At 38.9% G+C, this 17,417-nt stretch overlaps 2 protein-coding genes across 3 annotated transcripts in view; one reads left to right on the top strand and one right to left on the bottom strand.

Moving 5' to 3' along the window:
• csnk2a4 (casein kinase 2, alpha 4 polypeptide) overlaps positions 1–8,483 on the top strand; it is a 32,189-nt gene extending 23,706 nt beyond the window's left edge. The window contains exons 12-13 of the mRNA XM_053227027.1: positions 4,909–4,998; positions 5,659–8,483. Coding sequence (XP_053083002.1) covers positions 4,909–4,998; positions 5,659–5,774 — 206 coding nt within the window. The 3' untranslated portion in view covers positions 5,775–8,483. The remainder of the gene's footprint in view (positions 1–4,908; positions 4,999–5,658) is intronic.
• An 856-nt stretch (positions 8,484–9,339) lies between these two features.
• slc2a10 (solute carrier family 2 member 10) lies at positions 9,340–17,282 on the bottom strand. Of its 2 annotated transcripts, none has more exons than XM_026932838.3 (6): positions 16,894–17,282; positions 15,582–15,676; positions 12,063–13,202; positions 10,642–10,764; positions 10,398–10,533; positions 9,340–9,638 (listed from the first exon to the last, which is right to left on the bottom strand). In XM_026932838.3, the coding sequence occupies exons 2-6, from the start codon at positions 15,583–15,585 to the stop codon at positions 9,545–9,547; spliced, it is 1,497 nt and encodes a 498-aa protein (XP_026788639.3). In that variant the 5' UTR covers positions 15,586–15,676; positions 16,894–17,282; the 3' UTR covers positions 9,340–9,544. The 2 variants fall into 2 exon arrangements, with proteins under 2 accessions (XP_026788639.3, XP_026788638.3); XM_026932837.3 differs by having other exon boundaries at positions 16,987–17,282.
• Between the last annotated feature and the right edge of the window lie 135 nt (positions 17,283–17,417).

The raw sequence follows: 17,417 nt of genomic DNA, 5'->3' as shown, positions 1-17,417 counted from the left end.
CCCCTCTCCACACTGTATTTAATCCCCTCTCCACTCTGTATTTAATCCCCCTCTCCACACTGTATTTAATCCCCCTCTCCACTCTGTATTTAATCCCCTCTCCACTCTGTATTTAATCCCCCTCTCCACTCTGTATTTAATCCCCCTCTCCACACTGTATTTAATCCCCCTCTCCACACTGTATTTAATCCCCCTCTCCACACTGTATTTAATCCCCCTCTCCACACTGTATTTAATCCCCCTCTCCACACTGTATTTAATCCCCCTCTCCACTCTGTATTTAATCCCCCTCTCCACTCTGTATTTAATCCCCTCTCCACACTGTATTTAATCCCCCTCTCCACACTGTATTTAATCCCCCTCTCCACTCTGTATTTAATCCCCCTCTCCACACTGTATTTAATCCCCCTCTCCACTCTGTATTTAATCCCCTCTCCACTCTGTATTTAATCCCCCTCTCCACACTGTATTTAATCCCCCTCTCCACTCTGTATTTAATCCCCTCTCCACACTGTATTTAATCCCCTCTCCACTCTGTATTTAATCCCCTCTCCACTCTGTATTTAATCCCCCTCTCCACACTGTATTTAATCCCCTCTCCACTCTGTATTTAATCCCCCTCTCCACACTGTATTTAATCCCCCTCTCCACACTGTATTTAATCCCCCTCTCCACTCTGTATTTAATCCCCTCTCCACTCTGTATTTAATCCCCCTCTCCACACTGTATTTAATCCCCTCTCCACACTGTATTTAATCCCCCTCTCCACACTGTATTTAATCCCCCTCTCCACACTGTATTTAATCCCCTCTCCACTCTGTATTTAATCCCCCTCTCCACACTGTATTTAATCCCCCTCTCCACTCTGTATTTAATCCCCCTCTCCACTCTGTATTTAATCCCCCTCTCCACTCTGTATTTAATCCCCCTCTCCACACTGTATTTAATCCCCCTCTCCACACTGTATTTAATCCCCTCTCCACACTGTATTTAATCCCCCTCTCCACTCTGTATTTAATCCCCCTCTCCACACTGTATTTAATCCCCCTCTCCACTCTGTATTTAATCCCCTCTCCACTCTGTATTTAATCCCCTCTCCACTCTGTATTTAATCCCCCTCTCCACTCTGTATTTAATCCCCCTCTCCACTCTGTATTTAATCCCCCTCTCCACACTGTATTTAATCCCCCTCTCCACTCTGTATTTAATCCCCTCTCCACTCTGTATTTAATCCCCCTCTCCACACTGTATTTAATCCCCCTCTCCACACTGTATTTAATCCCCCTCTCCACTCTGTATTTAATCCCCTCTCCACTCTGTATTTAATCCCCCTCTCCACACTGTATTTAATCCCCCTCTCCACTCTGTATTTAATCCCCCTCTCCACTCTGTATTTAATCCCCCTCTCCACTCTGTATTTAATCCCCCTCTCCACACTGTATTTAATCCCCCTCTCCACACTGTATTTAATCCCCCTCTCCACTCTGTATTTAATCCCCCTCTCCACTCTGTATTTAATCCCCCTCTCCACTCTGTATTTAATCCCCCTCTCCACACTGTATTTAATCCCCCTCTCCACTCTGTATTTAATCCCCTCTCCACTCTGTATTTAATCCCCCTCTCCACACTGTATTTAATCCCCCTCTCCACTCTGTATTTAATCCCCCTCTCCACTCTGTATTTAATCCCCCTCTCCACACTGTATTTAATCCCCCTCTCCACACTGTATTTAATCCCCCTCTCCACACTGTATTTAATCCCCTCTCCACTCTGTATTTAATCCCCCTCTCCACACTGTATTTAATCCCCCTCTCCACTCTGTATTTAATCCCCCTCTCCACTCTGTATTTAATCCCCCTCTCCACACTGTATTTAATCCCCCTCTCCACTCTGTATTTAATCCCCCTCTCCACTCTGTATTTAATCCCCCTCTCCACTCTGTATTTAATCCCCCTCTCCACTCTGTATTTAATCCCACTCTCCACTCTGTATTTAATCCCCCTCTCCACTCTGTATTTAATCCCCCTCTCCACACTGTATTTAATCCCCCTCTCCACTCTGTATTTAATCCCTCTCTCCACACTGTATTTAATCCCCCTCTCCACTCTGTATTTAATCCCCCTCTCCACACTGTATTTAATCCCCCTCTCCACACTGTATTTAATCCCCCTCTCCACTCTGTATTTAATCCCCCTCTCCACACTGTATTTAATCCCCCTCTCCACTCTGTATTTAATCCCCCTCTCCACTCTGTATTTAATCCCCCTCTCCACTCTGTATTTAATCCCCCTCTCCACACTGTATTTAATCCCCCTCTCCACTCTGTATTTAATCCCCTCTCCACTCTGTATTTAATCCCCCTCTCCACACTGTATTTAATCCCCCTCTCCACTCTGTATTTAATCCCCCTCTCCACTCTGTATTTAATCCCCTCTCCACACTGTATTTAATCCCCTCTCCACACTGTATTTAATCCCCCTCTCCACACTGTATTTAATCCCCCTCTCCACTCTGTATTTAATCCCCTCTCCACTCTGTATTTAATCCCCCTCTCCACACTGTATTTAATCCCCCTCTCCACTCTGTATTTAATCCCCCTCTCCACTCTGTATTTAATCCCCCTCTCCACTCTGTATTTAATCCCCCTCTCCACACTGTATTTAATCCCCCTCTCCACACTGTATTTAATCCCCCTCTCCACTCTGTATTTAATCCCCCTCTCCACTCTGTATTTAATCCCCCTCTCCACTCTGTATTTAATCCCCCTCTCCACTCTGTATTTAATCCCCTCTCCACTCTGTATTTAATCCCCCTCTCCACACTGTATTTAATCCCCCTCTCCACTCTGTATTTAATCCCCCTCTCCACTCTGTATTTAATCCCCCTCTCCACTCTGTATTTAATCCCCCTCTCCACACTGTATTTAATCCCCTCTCCACTCTGTATTTAATCCCCCTCTCCACTCTGTATTTAATCCCCTCTCCACTCTGTATTTAATCCCCCTCTCCACACTGTATTTAATCCCCCTCTCCACTCTGTATTTAATCCCCCTCTCCACTCTGTATTTAATCCCCCTCTCCACACTGTATTTAATCCCCCTCTCCACACTGTATTTAATCCCCTCTCCACTCTGTATTTAATCCCCTCTCCACACTGTATTTAATCCCCCTCTCCACTCTGTATTTAATCCCCCTCTCCACACTGTATTTAATCCCCCTCTCCACTCTGTATTTAATCCCCCTCTCCACTCTGTATTTAATCCCCCTCTCCACACTGTATTTAATCCCCTCTCCACTCTGTATTTAATCCCCCTCTCCACTCTGTATTTAATCCCCCTCTCCACTCTGTATTTAATCCCCCTCTCCACTCTGTATTTAATCCCCCTCTCCACTCTGTATTTAATCCCCCTCTCCACACTGTATTTAATCCCCTCTCCACTCTGTATTTAATCCCCTCTCCACTCTGTATTTAATCCCCCTCTCCACTCTGTATTTAATCCCCCTCTCCACTCTGTATTTAATCCCCCTCTCCACACTGTATTTAATCCCCTCTCCACTCTGTATTTAATCCCCCTCTCCACTCTGTATTTAATCCCCCTCTCCACTCTGTATTTAATCCCCCTCTCCACACTGTATTTAATCCCCCTCTCCACACTGTATTTAATCCCCCTCTCCACACTGTATTTAATCCCCCTCTCCACTCTGTATTTAATCCCCTCTCCACTCTGTATTTAATCCCCCTCTCCACTCTGTATTTAATCCCCTCTCCACTCTGTATTTAATCCCCCTCTCCACTCTGTATTTAATCCCCCTCTCCACACTGTATTTAATCCCCTCTCCACTCTGTATTTAATCCCCCTCTCCACTCTGTATTTAATCCCCCTCTCCACTCTGTATTTAATCCCCCTCTCCACTCTGTATTTAATCCCCTCTCCACTCTGTATTTAATCCCCCTCTCCACTCTGTATTTAATCCCCTCTCCACTCTGTATTTAATCCCCTCTCCACTCTGTATTTAATCCCCTCTCCACTCTGTATTTAATCCCCCTCTCCACACTGTATTTAATCCCCCTCTCCACTCTGTATTTAATCCCCCTCTCCACTCTGTATTTAATCCCCTCTCCACACTGTATTTAATCCCCCTCTCCACACTGTATTTAATCCCCCTCTCCACACTGTATTTAATCCCCTCTCCACTCTGTATTTAATCCCCCTCTCCACTCTGTATTTAATCCCCCTCTCCACTCTGTATTTAATCCCCCTCTCCACACTGTATTTAATCCCCCTCTCCACACTGTATTTAATCCCCTCTCCACACTGTATTTAATCCCCTCTCCACACTGTATTTAATCCCCTCTCCACTCTGTATTTAATCCCCTCTCCACACTGTATTTAATCCCCCTCTCCACACTGTATTTAATCCCCCTCTCCACTCTGTATTTAATCCCCCTCTCCACACTGTATTTAATCCCCCTCTCCACACTGTATTTAATCCCCCTCTCCACTCTGTATTTAATCCCCCTCTCCACACTGTATTTAATCCCCTCTCCACTCTGTATTTAATCCCCTCTCCACACTGTATTTAATCCCCTCTCCACTCTGTATTTAATCCCCCTCTCCACTCTGTATTTAATCCCCTCTCCACTCTGTATTTAATCCCCCTCTCCACACTGTATTTAATCCCCCTCTCCACACTGTATTTAATCCCCCTCTCCACTCTGTATTTAATCCCCCTCTCCACTCTGTATTTAATCCCCCTCTCCACACTGTATTTAATCCCCTCTCCACTCTGTATTTAATCCCCCTCTCCACTCTGTATTTAATCCCCCTCTCCACTCTGTATTTAATCCCCCCTCTCCACTCTGTATTTAATCCCCCTCTCCACTCTGTATTTAATCCCCATGCTGCAGACCCTGTAGTAAAGGATCAGCCGCGTATGCTGGGCTCCGCTAACGTTTCCGCGCTCGGCTCCGCAGTGAGCACCGCCAGCCTCATCACGGGTAAGAACAGGAAGTGAGGTCATGCAGCAATGCTGCTCGCCACTCACACACACACACTCACACTCACACACACACACACACACTCTGTCTCTCTCACACACACACTCTCTCTCAGACTCACACACTCTCTCTCACAGACACACACTCTCTCTCACACACACACTCTCTCTCAGACTCACACACTCTCTCTCACAGACACACACTCTCTCTCACACACACACTCTCTCTCAGACTCACACACTCTCTCTCACACACACACTCTCTCTCTCTCTTTTTTTTTCCTCTATCTCTCCTCCTCATTCTCCTTCTAGTCTCTCTCTTTCTTCTCCTTTTCTTTCATCTTATCTTTCTCCTCTCTCATTCACCTCTGCCTTTCCCTTATTCACATTCTTCCTCTTTTCCTTCATCATCTTCTTCTTCGTCTCCTCCTTTCTTTGTCATTCTTCTTCTTCATCTTCTTCTCCTTCTTCAGTCATCATTCTCCTTCATCAATAATGTAGAGGTCAGAAAATAAAAATCTATAACAAAGTTTGTACTAAAAAAAAAAAAAAAAGAAAGAAAAATAGGGTGCCAAGACTTTTGCACCGTACTGCAGGTTTTTTAAATTGTTTGTTTGTTTGTTTGTTTTTAATTCCCTCGTTTATTTTCCCTCCCGAACAGGGATCGCTGCTCTTCCTGCCTCCACAGCTCTGGGCCCGCTCGCCGGCTCGCCCGTCCTCTCAGCTGCCAATAACCTCAGCGCCGCCGTGCCCGCCGCCGCCGGAGCCATTCAGTGACGCCGAGGGAGCGATGACCTCTGACCTCTCGGTTTAGCCTGCAGGGGATGATGGGAAAAGAGTGTCCCCCTGCTCTTCCTGCTCCTCCCCCCTTTTTTTCCCTCTCTTACGCCACACTCGTAAAAAATTCACCTCAAGTTAAACAAACTCTCTACTTGTTTAACAGTTTACCTGAACCGTACAGACTACGTGTGTGTGTGTGTGTGTGTGTGTGTGAGATGATGTTAAGCACATTTTTTCCCACATGTTAGAAAGGAAAGGTGTGTGTGTGTGTGTGTGTGTGTGATGCTGATTTAGGATTAGCTCTACGCTGAAAACTCAAACACGGCTAATCACAAATCAGGTTGTTGGGGTTGTTTTTTTTTTCACCGACACGGAGCCAGTGATTTTTGTATTTTATTGATTCTTTTTTTTTTTGTAGAACTTTAGTTCCACTAGTTTAATTGTTGAACCAAAAGAAAGTCAAAAAATGATCATGTTCAGTGTTTACATTTTTAGTTCTTCACGCTGCTGAGCGTCAGTATCGCAACATCGGCAGTATTTTTCTCTCCCGTCCACACACGTCCTTTTGTTTGTTTGTTTGTTTGTTTGTTTGTTTGTTTGTTGTGAATGTAGAGCATTCCGCTGTCACACCTCTGAAGCTTCGAGAAGCTCCTCTGATACACACTCGAAGCTCTGATGTCTTTATTCTAATTTTTTTTTTTTTTTTCTGGATAAAATGTAAAAATAAAGGAAATGTTGACTGGAAAAAGAATTCAGATTAAATCCAAACACACATTTAAATCAATTATTTAACAAATCTGAGGAAATAAAGAATTAAAGTTGTTTTTATAATTTATAAGGATCCTTCTTTTTCATTTTCTTAATTTTCTTCTTGTTCTTCTTTATCGTTGGTTTGGTTTTTTTTCTGTTTTTCTTTCTTCCTCCACTTTTTTCCTCACTTTTTCTTTTTCCCTTTTTTTGTTTTTTCTTTTTAGTTTTTTCTCTTTCTTATTTTCCTTTGTTTTCTTTTTTCTTAGCTTTCCTTTCCTTCCTTTTTTTTCTTGTTTTTTTCTTGTTTTTTTTTTTTGACTGAAACAAGATTAGGATTAAATACCAACACATTTTTTAAATCAAATCTTTAACAAATCAGAGGAGAAATAAACAATTAAAACTATTTTTCAGGTTATTAGGGGGCCAAGCATCAAGTAGGTTTCTTTTTGTTTTTTATTCTCTTCTTTTTCTGTTTTCCTTTTTGTCTGTTTCTTGTTTTTATTCTATCTCAGTTTTTTCTTTTACTTTTTTTTTTTTAATTTATGTTTTCTTCTTATTGTCATCTAGTTTTGCTTTACATGTTCGCCCAAGAATTTTCATTCCAATGTGTCACGTGTCCAAAAACGAGAAATTTCTCCTTACTTAGCACGAGCAGTGTAGCAGCATAAACACGTAACAAGATCGTAATCATCCGTTTCTTCACGTACCGTCTGTTCTTTCCTCAACAATAAACAGCGATTATGCAAATAACTCAAATCCAGCATGATATATATTTATATATATATTTATATTTCCACGTTTGCAGCTCCGTGTCGGTGTAAAAAGCTTTAGCGGTGAACTCGACTCGTCCTCGGTGGCCGTAGAGTTTTAATCGTCCTGGTGCTGTTACAACACTCGCCTCGTCCTCATGACCGTAACACACCGCGGTGTTTTAAACGGAATAACGCGTGCGTTTAGATACTGCAGGAACGTCACCTCTTCAACATGTGGAATGCTGGAAGGGGAAATGAATCAACATGGAGTGTTTACTGTGTACAATCAGTTCACAATGCAATATCTTTTTTTTTTTTTTAGTTTTTCTTTCTTTATTTTTTTTTTTATGTTCGAAAACTTGCTGCTATCCTCCTCAGATCAGCTCTTAGTGGATTTAATTCTTTATTTTTTTATTTTAAAAGCAGAAATATTAAAAAAAAAAAATCATTTCATTTCTGAAAAGTATTAATTCCGTGTCAGTAACCTCTCCTCCTCCTCCTCCTCCTTCTTCTTCGCACTCTGATTGGTTGATGGAGAGAACTGGATAACCAATCAGTGGGTTTTCTCTTAATTTATGCATTTGAATAAAAAGAACCGGTTCAGAGCACGCGTATCCGCCGTTTTTATCGTTGAAATAACGAACGTTTTGTTTTTGTCCCCAGTACACGCCTGTTTATGGAAGAAAATCTCGAGACTTTCAGAAACGTTCCTCGTGCAGATGATTTTCACGAGACTTTTGTAAATTTAAGCCAACGGAAAAAATGCGGATGTTGCGTAAGATGTGTAGAAAAGAATCACGTAAAAATTGTGTAGATAGTGTACGATAATCTGTGACACGTTCAGTAACGACGCACCGAAGTCCTAAAAGGTTTTCACTTCACGCAGAATGTTCACGCTATAATATAAATTACACCGATGTTTCATAACGAGAATTTTTATTTTATTTTTTTTTTTTTCTGTGTTGCGATTTTTTTTCTGTTCTCCCCTCCGGCGCATCATAAAGATCTTTACTCTTTATTGTTTTTGTTTGTTTTGTTTTGTTTTGTTTTTTTAATTAAACTGCCGGCGTTTATCCACGATGTAAATCCGATACACACTCGCACACACACACATCCTCTCACTCACGGTTGTACATATGTCTCTGTCCTCATGTAGAGCTGTAGTGTTTCAGGATATTTGTGTAAATAAACGTGTTTTATTTATCGCATGTGTACATTTTTTTCTTTAATGTCCTTAACTACTTTTTGAGATACGCTTCAGGAAAAAAAAATTAACGTCTTTAGCTCATGTCGTCCTCTAGAGCAGCTCGTACGTCTGATTTTACAATTCAGTTTTACAGAGTAATTAATTTTAATGTTTAAACTTAAAACCTGGTTTTAGTTTTAATGTTTCATTTTAACATTTTATTTTAAAGCTTGTTTAATTAAAACATTTTATTTTAAAGTATATTCTATTTTAACGTTTAATCTAAAAACATGTTTAAGTTTACCATTTTATTACAAAGCGTGCTAAATTTAACATTTAATTTTTAAATGTTTAATTTTAAAATTTAATTTTAAAGCATCCTTAGTTATAATTTTTAACTTTAAAGCGTCTTTAAATTTTTACTTTTAATCTAAAAACTTGCTTGATTTTAATGTTTAATTTTAAAGCATGTTTAATTTAACATTTAGTTTTAAACATTTAATTTTAGCATATAACTTTAAAGCATTTTTAATTTTTAATGTTTAACTTTAAAGCGTGTTTAATTTTAGCATTTTATTTTAAAGTGTGTGTTTAATTTTAACATTTAATATTAAGGTGTGTTTTTAAAGTGTGTTTTCATTTTAAACTTTGATTTTAAAGCATTTTAATTTTAACATTTAATCTAAATGCATGTTTAATTTTAATGTTTAATTTTAATTTAATTTTAAAGTAGTTTTAATTTTAATATTAATAATATCATTTAATTTTAAAGCACTTTGCAACATTATAAAATTATTGTGATGTGACTATTTGCTAAAGGTGCAAAAAGTCTGGAATATGTTCAATCTTTTTATTTAACATTTAAAAATAAATAAATAATTTAACAAAAAAAGTGGAGGGAAGAAAAAAAAATTAAACAGCTGGTAAACAGATCAAGACCAAAAAAACTGCATCATGAACTTTATTACAATAAAAACTTCAAAGATTTTCTGTCAACACGTTCCACATGATTATCACCTCGTTATCATCGTTATCAGCTCATTTTATCACATTAAAATAAAACTTCAGGTTTTTGAACGTTATATCGATGAACTCGTCCAGGAGACTCTGTGATATCCGGGTGAAAATCGTCTTCTCTGGAAAACACTGCAGAATTCTTCTCTGTGAGGAAATCTGTACGAAAAAAACTCCATTTTAATTACGTAGCATTTTCCATAAACTGTGAGCTGTAAGAATTTTACCTACAATTCTAAAAAAAATAATTTTAAACAATGTAAAATCTTTCTTTCTGTAGGAAACAAATTGAATTATTATAATCAATAAAATTACGCCATCGCTACTGGCGATGTCACTTTTTAAAAATTTAAGGTGAAAGTACAAAAGTGTATTATTGCCTGATGATAGCTAACTTGGTAGCTAAAAAAAACTGGTTTTAATTACACAATATAATACTTATAGCTACATTTTAGCTACATTATATAGCTAAGTATAATACATATAGCTACGTTTTTAGCACTTGACTGGTTACTAACATTAAAAAATGCCCACTGCTGGAGAGGTAACGTTACTAAGGTAACTAAGTTGCGTGACTTGTATTTTATGCTAACCATACAAACCACCAAGCTAACGATGGTTAAATACAGGCTTGTTGTGTTGTCATGTGATCCAGTACTGCAATCGTTTGATCAAGTTTAAAGATGTAAATAATTCAGTTATTCAGAAGTCAGCTGCGTGAACTTCTATTAAACTGTAAGATTATATAGTTTTACACAGGAAGCCTGTCCAAATTATTATTATTATTTTTTTTTTAATCTAAATAGACATAATACATTTTTCCAAATTGGTACCAAAACTGAGCTTTTTTTTTAAGACTTTATTTATTTATTATTTACATTAAGACAATTAAAAAAAAATTTGTTAGCGTGATCTGACCGTCTTTGGCACAGCTCCCTGTCGATGTCCTGCAGCGCTTTGCCTTTAGTCTCTGGTAGAAGGAGGTAGATAAAAACGACGGCTGCTACTGCGATCACGCCGTACGCGAAGAACGTTCCGGAAAGACCCATCACATCTGAGGGAGAGAAAAGTAAAAAACAAAAACAAATGATGTCTATTAGCATAAAAGCAGAGCTGGATTAGCATTGTGCGTGTTGTATTAACTCGGGATTAGTATACGCGCCTATCACGTTGAGGAAGGAGAAGGTGACGATCAGGTTGGCCGTCCAGTTAAAGCAGCTGCTGAAGGCAAACGCTCGTCCTCGCACATCTGCTGGGAAAATTTCACTCAGCACGACCCACGTCACTGTAAAAAAAAAAATAATAATAATAATAATAATAATAATAATAATAACCCCCATTACAAATACTCTGATAACCAAAAACCACAAGATTGTTATCGTGGAAAAAGGTCTGTGTCAGTCAGAAGGATTAGATCAAAAACAGGAACCGGATCTTTACGTTGTAGCTTAGAAACTGGACTGAACATCTGTCCATCAAATTTTATTTTATTAGTGAAAGCAATACCATAATTCACCAGACGACGAGTTACATAAAAAATAGTTCTAATACGTTGTCGTTTCTATAGTAACAGCTCGTTCACAGGGATGTGTACGGTTTACGCAACACTAAAAACAAAACGTGTAATCGCTGATAGGGTGAAGATTTCTGTAATATACTGTATGTAACGTATGGAAGGAGTCTCCAGTGTCAGCGCTTTGTAACAGGTAAAGCTGTAACTTTAAGTTTTCCGACATCTTCAGGACAGAGAAGTTTACGCTTCTTTGCGGTTTCTCAGTAACATGACAAGCTGCTTTTTTAATTTTTTTACTTTTTTATTGACATTAATGTCAAGAGAGATAAAAAAAAAGAGAGACTGGTGAGGGAATGACTGTTTATCGCTGCCGTAACGTAAGTGAGAACAGGAACTAACTTCCTTCTCAGATGTTTCACATCAAACGTAACTATAGATGGATAAAAATTATGTCGTTCTTTAAGATAAATAAACGTGTAAAGATCTGTTGTAGCGTAAATTAGCGTTATTGTAGCGATAGTGACTGGATAAGGCTACGTACGTACGCTATGTTCAGAAAAGGTCTTGATTCCACAAAAACAGTCCACTTTTGTGCGTTCACAACTTCGGAAATCGTTTTAAATGCCGTCTAGATGTTTCACAGTATGGTAGAACTCGGGGAAATTAGCATTCTTTGCTAAGTGTAATTTAATCGTACGAAGTCTTTCCTTAGTAATTTACCAAAACATGTTAATGTTCCTGACTTTTTTTTTTTTTTAGCTGTCAGTTTACCTTTACATTGTCAATATTAAACACATAACAGCTACAGACTAGCTAACTAAACCATTATCCTCAGACGTTAGTTAGCTTGACCTCAGTCGTTGCCTAGCGACAGTGCTCTCACAACTTTAACCGCTTGAACGGCAAAAGAATCGAGCATCTGACTTTTCATATTGAGAGGAAACGATACAGAACAGCAACGCTAACATGACCAACAGTAAACTAGACTAGCTGTTACGTTTCTATCCTTTTTTTAGAGCAATAAACAATGTTGTAAATTTTTGTTATAACACAAGCAGAATTCCACGTACTTGGACCGAAGCCCATGGAGAAGGCGGCGACAACAGCCATCATGCAGAACAGAATAATCCAATTAAACTTTCCTGCGTCGTGAGGAAGTGCAGTCGCGTCCAAACGTCCAGCGCTAGCGGTGTTATTTCCAGTCTCAGGTAACGCGGTGTTGTTTAAACGAGAGCTGCAGTGTCTCACCGCATCAAACTCCGAATGTCTGCTCAGGAATCCAATAATCATCAAACCGACAGCCATGACAGAGCATCCGCCAATCAGAAGCGGCCTCCGTCCGACTTTATCCGCGCAGAACATCGCCGCTAATGTTGCGATGACTTTAATGACCCCGAGGCCGAGCGACGCCAACACGGCAGATGCGTCGCTCTCGAATCCCACAGACTGAAAGACGGTGGAGGCGTAGAAGAGCACGTTGGGCTGACCCGTGAACTGCTGGAACACCACCAACCCGAGACCGATCGCAGTCCTGGTGCGCATGTTATCCCGGCGCTGAAACAGATGTACGATTGTGTACACCTTCTCATGCGTTCGTGCTCCATTTAAAGTCCCATTTTCACCGCTCTCGTTCAGGAGCTGTACGATCGGCGTGTGCTGAGAAGGCAGAACCCAAATCGAAACCAACTGCGCAAATGACGGCGCGACGGCCAACCCGAACATGTACCTCCATCCGTCCTGAGCTCCAGATAAGACGTAGTTGACTGCGTACGCGAGCAAAATCCCAACCGTGACACCGACTTCATACAGAGTGACCATCAGACCTCTGCGTTCAGGCGAAACCATCTCAGAGACGAAGATGCAGCAGGACATTGAGGATACGCACATGGAGAAGCCCACCATGACACGGCCAGAGATTAGCATCGGAAACGAGACGCTAACACTCAGGATCAGGCTCCCGCCGATGATCAGGAGGTTACTGAGCAAGATGGACGTCCTCCTGCCGTGACGGTCGATCAGCCAGCCGCTGATAACAGAAGCCAGAACGGCTCCGATGAGGAGGGAGCTGACCACGGCCTCCTGCTGGACACAGCTCAGCTGGAACTGGACCTGGAGCTGCAGCAGAGCGCCGGAGATGATTCCCAGTTCATAGCCGAACACCAAACCTCCGAGAGTTGATACGGCAGCGGCGACAGCTACAACAGAGTAACCTGAGGAAAAGAGAGATGCTTTTTATTAGCGCTGTTTGTTAATTATAGCCACAAAATCTCAAACTAGATGATGTTATCTGAAATGCTATTCCATATAAAGCTCACTTTAGTCATCGCTTGTGTTTAGAAACATTAGCATTTGCCCAATCAGTGATGATTAGCCCAGCAAGCTCCACCCCAATAGTTCCTTTTTCTGACTAAAAGGTTTCCTGCAACTAAACTAAAATCAGTTCTGGTTCCTACTGGAGCTATTTTCCTAAAATCTTTGAGTTTCTTAATAAAATGATTGTAGAAATGTGGCAAAAGTTCCTAAGTTCCTGAAAAGGTTCCTTTGGTGGAAAGGTGCCTGAAGTTCCTGTAAAACATCTTGCAGTGGAAAGACACCTACAGTTCCCAAGTTCCTGCAGTCAAAATGTACCTAAAGTGCTAGAAGTGGTTTGTTTGTTTGTTTGTTTGTTTGTTTGTTTGTGGTGATAACATTCCTCCAGTTCCTGAGTTCCAGAAAAAGTTACTGCAATCCAAATGCACCTAGAGTTTCTGAGTTCCTGAAACTGTTCTTCAGGTGGAAATGTGCCTAAAGTTCCTGAAAATGTTCTTGAGATGCCTACAGTTTTGAAGTTTTGGAAAAGTTACTAGGTTGGAAATGTGCCAAAGGTTGTTGAGTTTCTAAAAATGTTCTTCTAGTGGAAACATGCCTAAAGTTCCTGAAAGGTTTCTGCAGTGGAAATGTCGAAAATGTACAAGTTCCTGAAAAAGTTCTTGTGCTGTAAACACACACACACAGTGCCTGTGTTCCTGAAAAAGTTCCTGCTGTGCAAGCATACCTACAGATGCCAAGTTCCTAAAAAGGTTCCTGTGATGCAAATGTGTCTAAAGTTCCTGAGTTTCTGAAAATGTTCCACCTGGTTCCTCATCTATAAGCTGATTTGTAATTTTCTGTCATTGCAGAATTCTGTGTCTCCACAGCCAGAACTCTGAAGGAGCTGAACATCTCTCAGGGTTTGCAGGAGTGTATTAGTGTCACACAATCACCACATCTTATACAAACAACGAAAAGCATCACAATGTAACGCAGTAAAAACTTCTTCACACAGCCACCAGGTTTCTCCACCAGTTATTCAGCTAAACAGAGCAGAATTCGGATAAAGACCTTTTTGTGCAGCTTATTTGAACTTTAATCCGATTTTGTCCTTGAACTTGAGCTGCGTTTACAGCTGAACTTAAACCCACAGCCACTACTGCTGAAAAAAACAATCACAGAAATTCTAATGGTTTTCACTACAAATACCATTACAAACCATCAGCTAACCATTAAAACCATTACTGGTCCTTAATGGCATCCACTAGACATAACATGCCACCAATAGAAGGCAACAAATTACCAGTAGAGACCCACAGGGACCATTACAGCTTCCATTAAAACCATTACAATTCCCATTATAACCATTAAAACCATTACAAATTCTATTATAACCATTAAAACCATTACAAATTCTATTATAACCATTAAAACCAATACAAATTCTATTAAAGCCATTAAAACCATTACAAATTCTATTATAACCATTAAAACCATTATAAATTCCCATTATAACCATTAAAACCACTACGAATTTTCATTATAACCATTAAAACCATTATAAATTCTATTATAACCATTAAAACCATTACAAATTCTATTATAACCATTAAAACCATTAAAATTCCCATTATAACCATTAAAACCATTAGAATTCCCATTATAACCATTAAAACCATTACAAATTCTATCATAACCATTAAAACCATTACAAATTCTATTATAACCATTAAAACCATTAAAATTCCCATTATAACCATTAAAACCATTAGAATTCCCATTATAACCATTAAAACCATTACAAATTCTATTATAACCATTAAAACCATTACAAATTCTATTATAACCATTAAAACCATTAAAATTCCCATTATAACCATTAAAACCACTACGAATTTTCATTATAACCATTAAAACCATTATAAATTCCCATTATAACCATTAAAACCACTACAAATTTTCATTATAACCATTAAAACCATTACAAATTCTATTATAACCATTAAAACCATTACAAATTCTATTATAACCATTAAAACCATTAAGATTCTGTGAGGGTTTCTATTGTTTTTTGGTTTTTTTAGAGCAGGGATCAGTGTCCAACACTACAAAGCGTAATCTCCTCAAAGTCTCCTGAGGACAATTTCATAATTTTGTACCTAAATATTAGGCTTAAAATCTATCGTACACATGCTCCATTTTTTACTTACAATAACAATAACAATAATAATAATAAATAATAATGTTTCTGGTCGCATCAGACACGGAAGTGGACGTTGGAGGAGATCAGACTCACTCACCCATGTTGGTTGTGTGTTCAGGAGCTTCAGAGCTTCAGAGCTTCATGGCGACTGATTGAATCCGCAGCAGGGTTTCATTCAGAAGAACAACAGACCTGCAAACCCAGAACCCATCATTAATCCCAGTGTTCCACTAACAACAGGTTGCAATGGTTTTGATGCTTTTGCTGGTTGAGCTCCTATCAGCCGTAACCATGGCAACCCTCATTGTTGATGCTCCTGATTTAATCCCACTTCAGGTTCCTGAAGGGAAAAAAAAGCCTGACTAATTACCATTAGAAGAAGCGTACAGGCTAATATTAGGTCCTGCTTAGCATTGTTTGCTAGCCGTCTGGTTTTGCCATCTTCTTAAGACATAAACACACATTTACACACGCTTCACAAACTTCACAAACTTTAATCTCAGTTAATGGCATGAGCAATCAGACTTATTATGTCATGATTAGCAAAACCATCTCCTTGCTAATTCCTGCATTTTTGAGGTTTTGGTCACTAAAGGTCAATTTAATCTAAACATCATGTGATTGATTGTATGATGATGTATCTAGCGTTGTTTTTTCACCATATTTTAGAAATTACACCAAAAAAAAGGTTTTATTTCATTAGTAATGTAGCATCACATATTTGTAAAAACGTCAAGCAAAAAAAATGTAAACTGATTTAGCTCCATAGTTTATAGCTCTGTCTAGATAAATATAAATGGAAAAAAACTAAATAACTCTTAGTTTTATGAAGTTAAAACAACTTTTTAAGAAAAAAAAACACTTTTGATTGATGTCTTTGCACTTGCATTTTTATTTTTTTTTTTACATATTTTATAAAACTGCAAAATGTTTTCACATTCACATTATATTTTAAATTATGTATTCATTTTAAGAAAACGTGTTTCACAAGTCTATCACACAGATTATAATAAAATTCTAATAAAATGTGTTTGTTTTCCTCCTGTAATGAGGATTTCTTTAATAAAACACTACTTTTGTATGATGTTATTTCTGTCAGAAGTTCAGTTTGTTATAAAAGACTTTAACAAGTTCATATTTTAGTTTCACAGATTATTGTTCAGCACTAAACTGATTAATAATAATAATAATAATAATAATAATAATAATAATAATAATAGTAATAATAATAATAATCTCATGAAAGTGGAAAGACCATTTCATTACAGCTTTAAAGTTTAAACTTCAGCAATCTGCAGGTTTTTAGCTCCAAATCCACAAAACCAGCCTGAAGTAAAACTTTGTGAAAAGATGAATAAAATGTTCAGCTTGATCAGTTTGTGAGAGAATCGGGATTAGTTTCACTCAACCCGCAGTGCAGTAAGAAATCCCCTCAGAGTCCAGCTGTTCCAGCTGTTAATCTTCACCCAGACAGTTTCTGCTGCTCAGACCTGCATTTGTACCTTAATCCAGTGGTTTTATTTTAGATGAAACTCGGTGTTGAGCTTCATCAGATCTGCAGCAGCTGGAGAGAAAAACACACCGCTGCTTCTTCTTCTTCTTCTTCTTCTTCTGTTTAATGAATAAATAAAAGATTGATTTAATTGTATTCTGTATTAATCTACACTTCTCTGCGCTGTTCACTGTTCATGATGCGCGACATCACAAAAACAAACAAGATTCAGTCTTTAAAATACAAAAAAATCCTTTTCAAACTTTCCTTCATCATTCCTCAGCACAGTCAGGGCTGTAGATGTTGGTTGGTTGCCAGATTGAGTCATTTTAAACCCCTCTCTCTGTGTTTCACTCACACTGGAGACTAAAACTGGCATGTAAATATGTTTATTTATTAGAATTTGTGTTGAACGGGTTTGATCTCCACGTGAACGCGGGT

Source organism: Pangasianodon hypophthalmus, chromosome 20, assembly GCF_027358585.1.
Source record: "Pangasianodon hypophthalmus isolate fPanHyp1 chromosome 20, fPanHyp1.pri, whole genome shotgun sequence".
Lineage (NCBI taxonomy): Eukaryota > Metazoa > Chordata > Actinopteri > Siluriformes > Pangasiidae > Pangasianodon > Pangasianodon hypophthalmus.
Note: the sequence above shows the minus strand (reverse complement) of the source record. Positions and strands in the feature narration are given on the sequence as shown.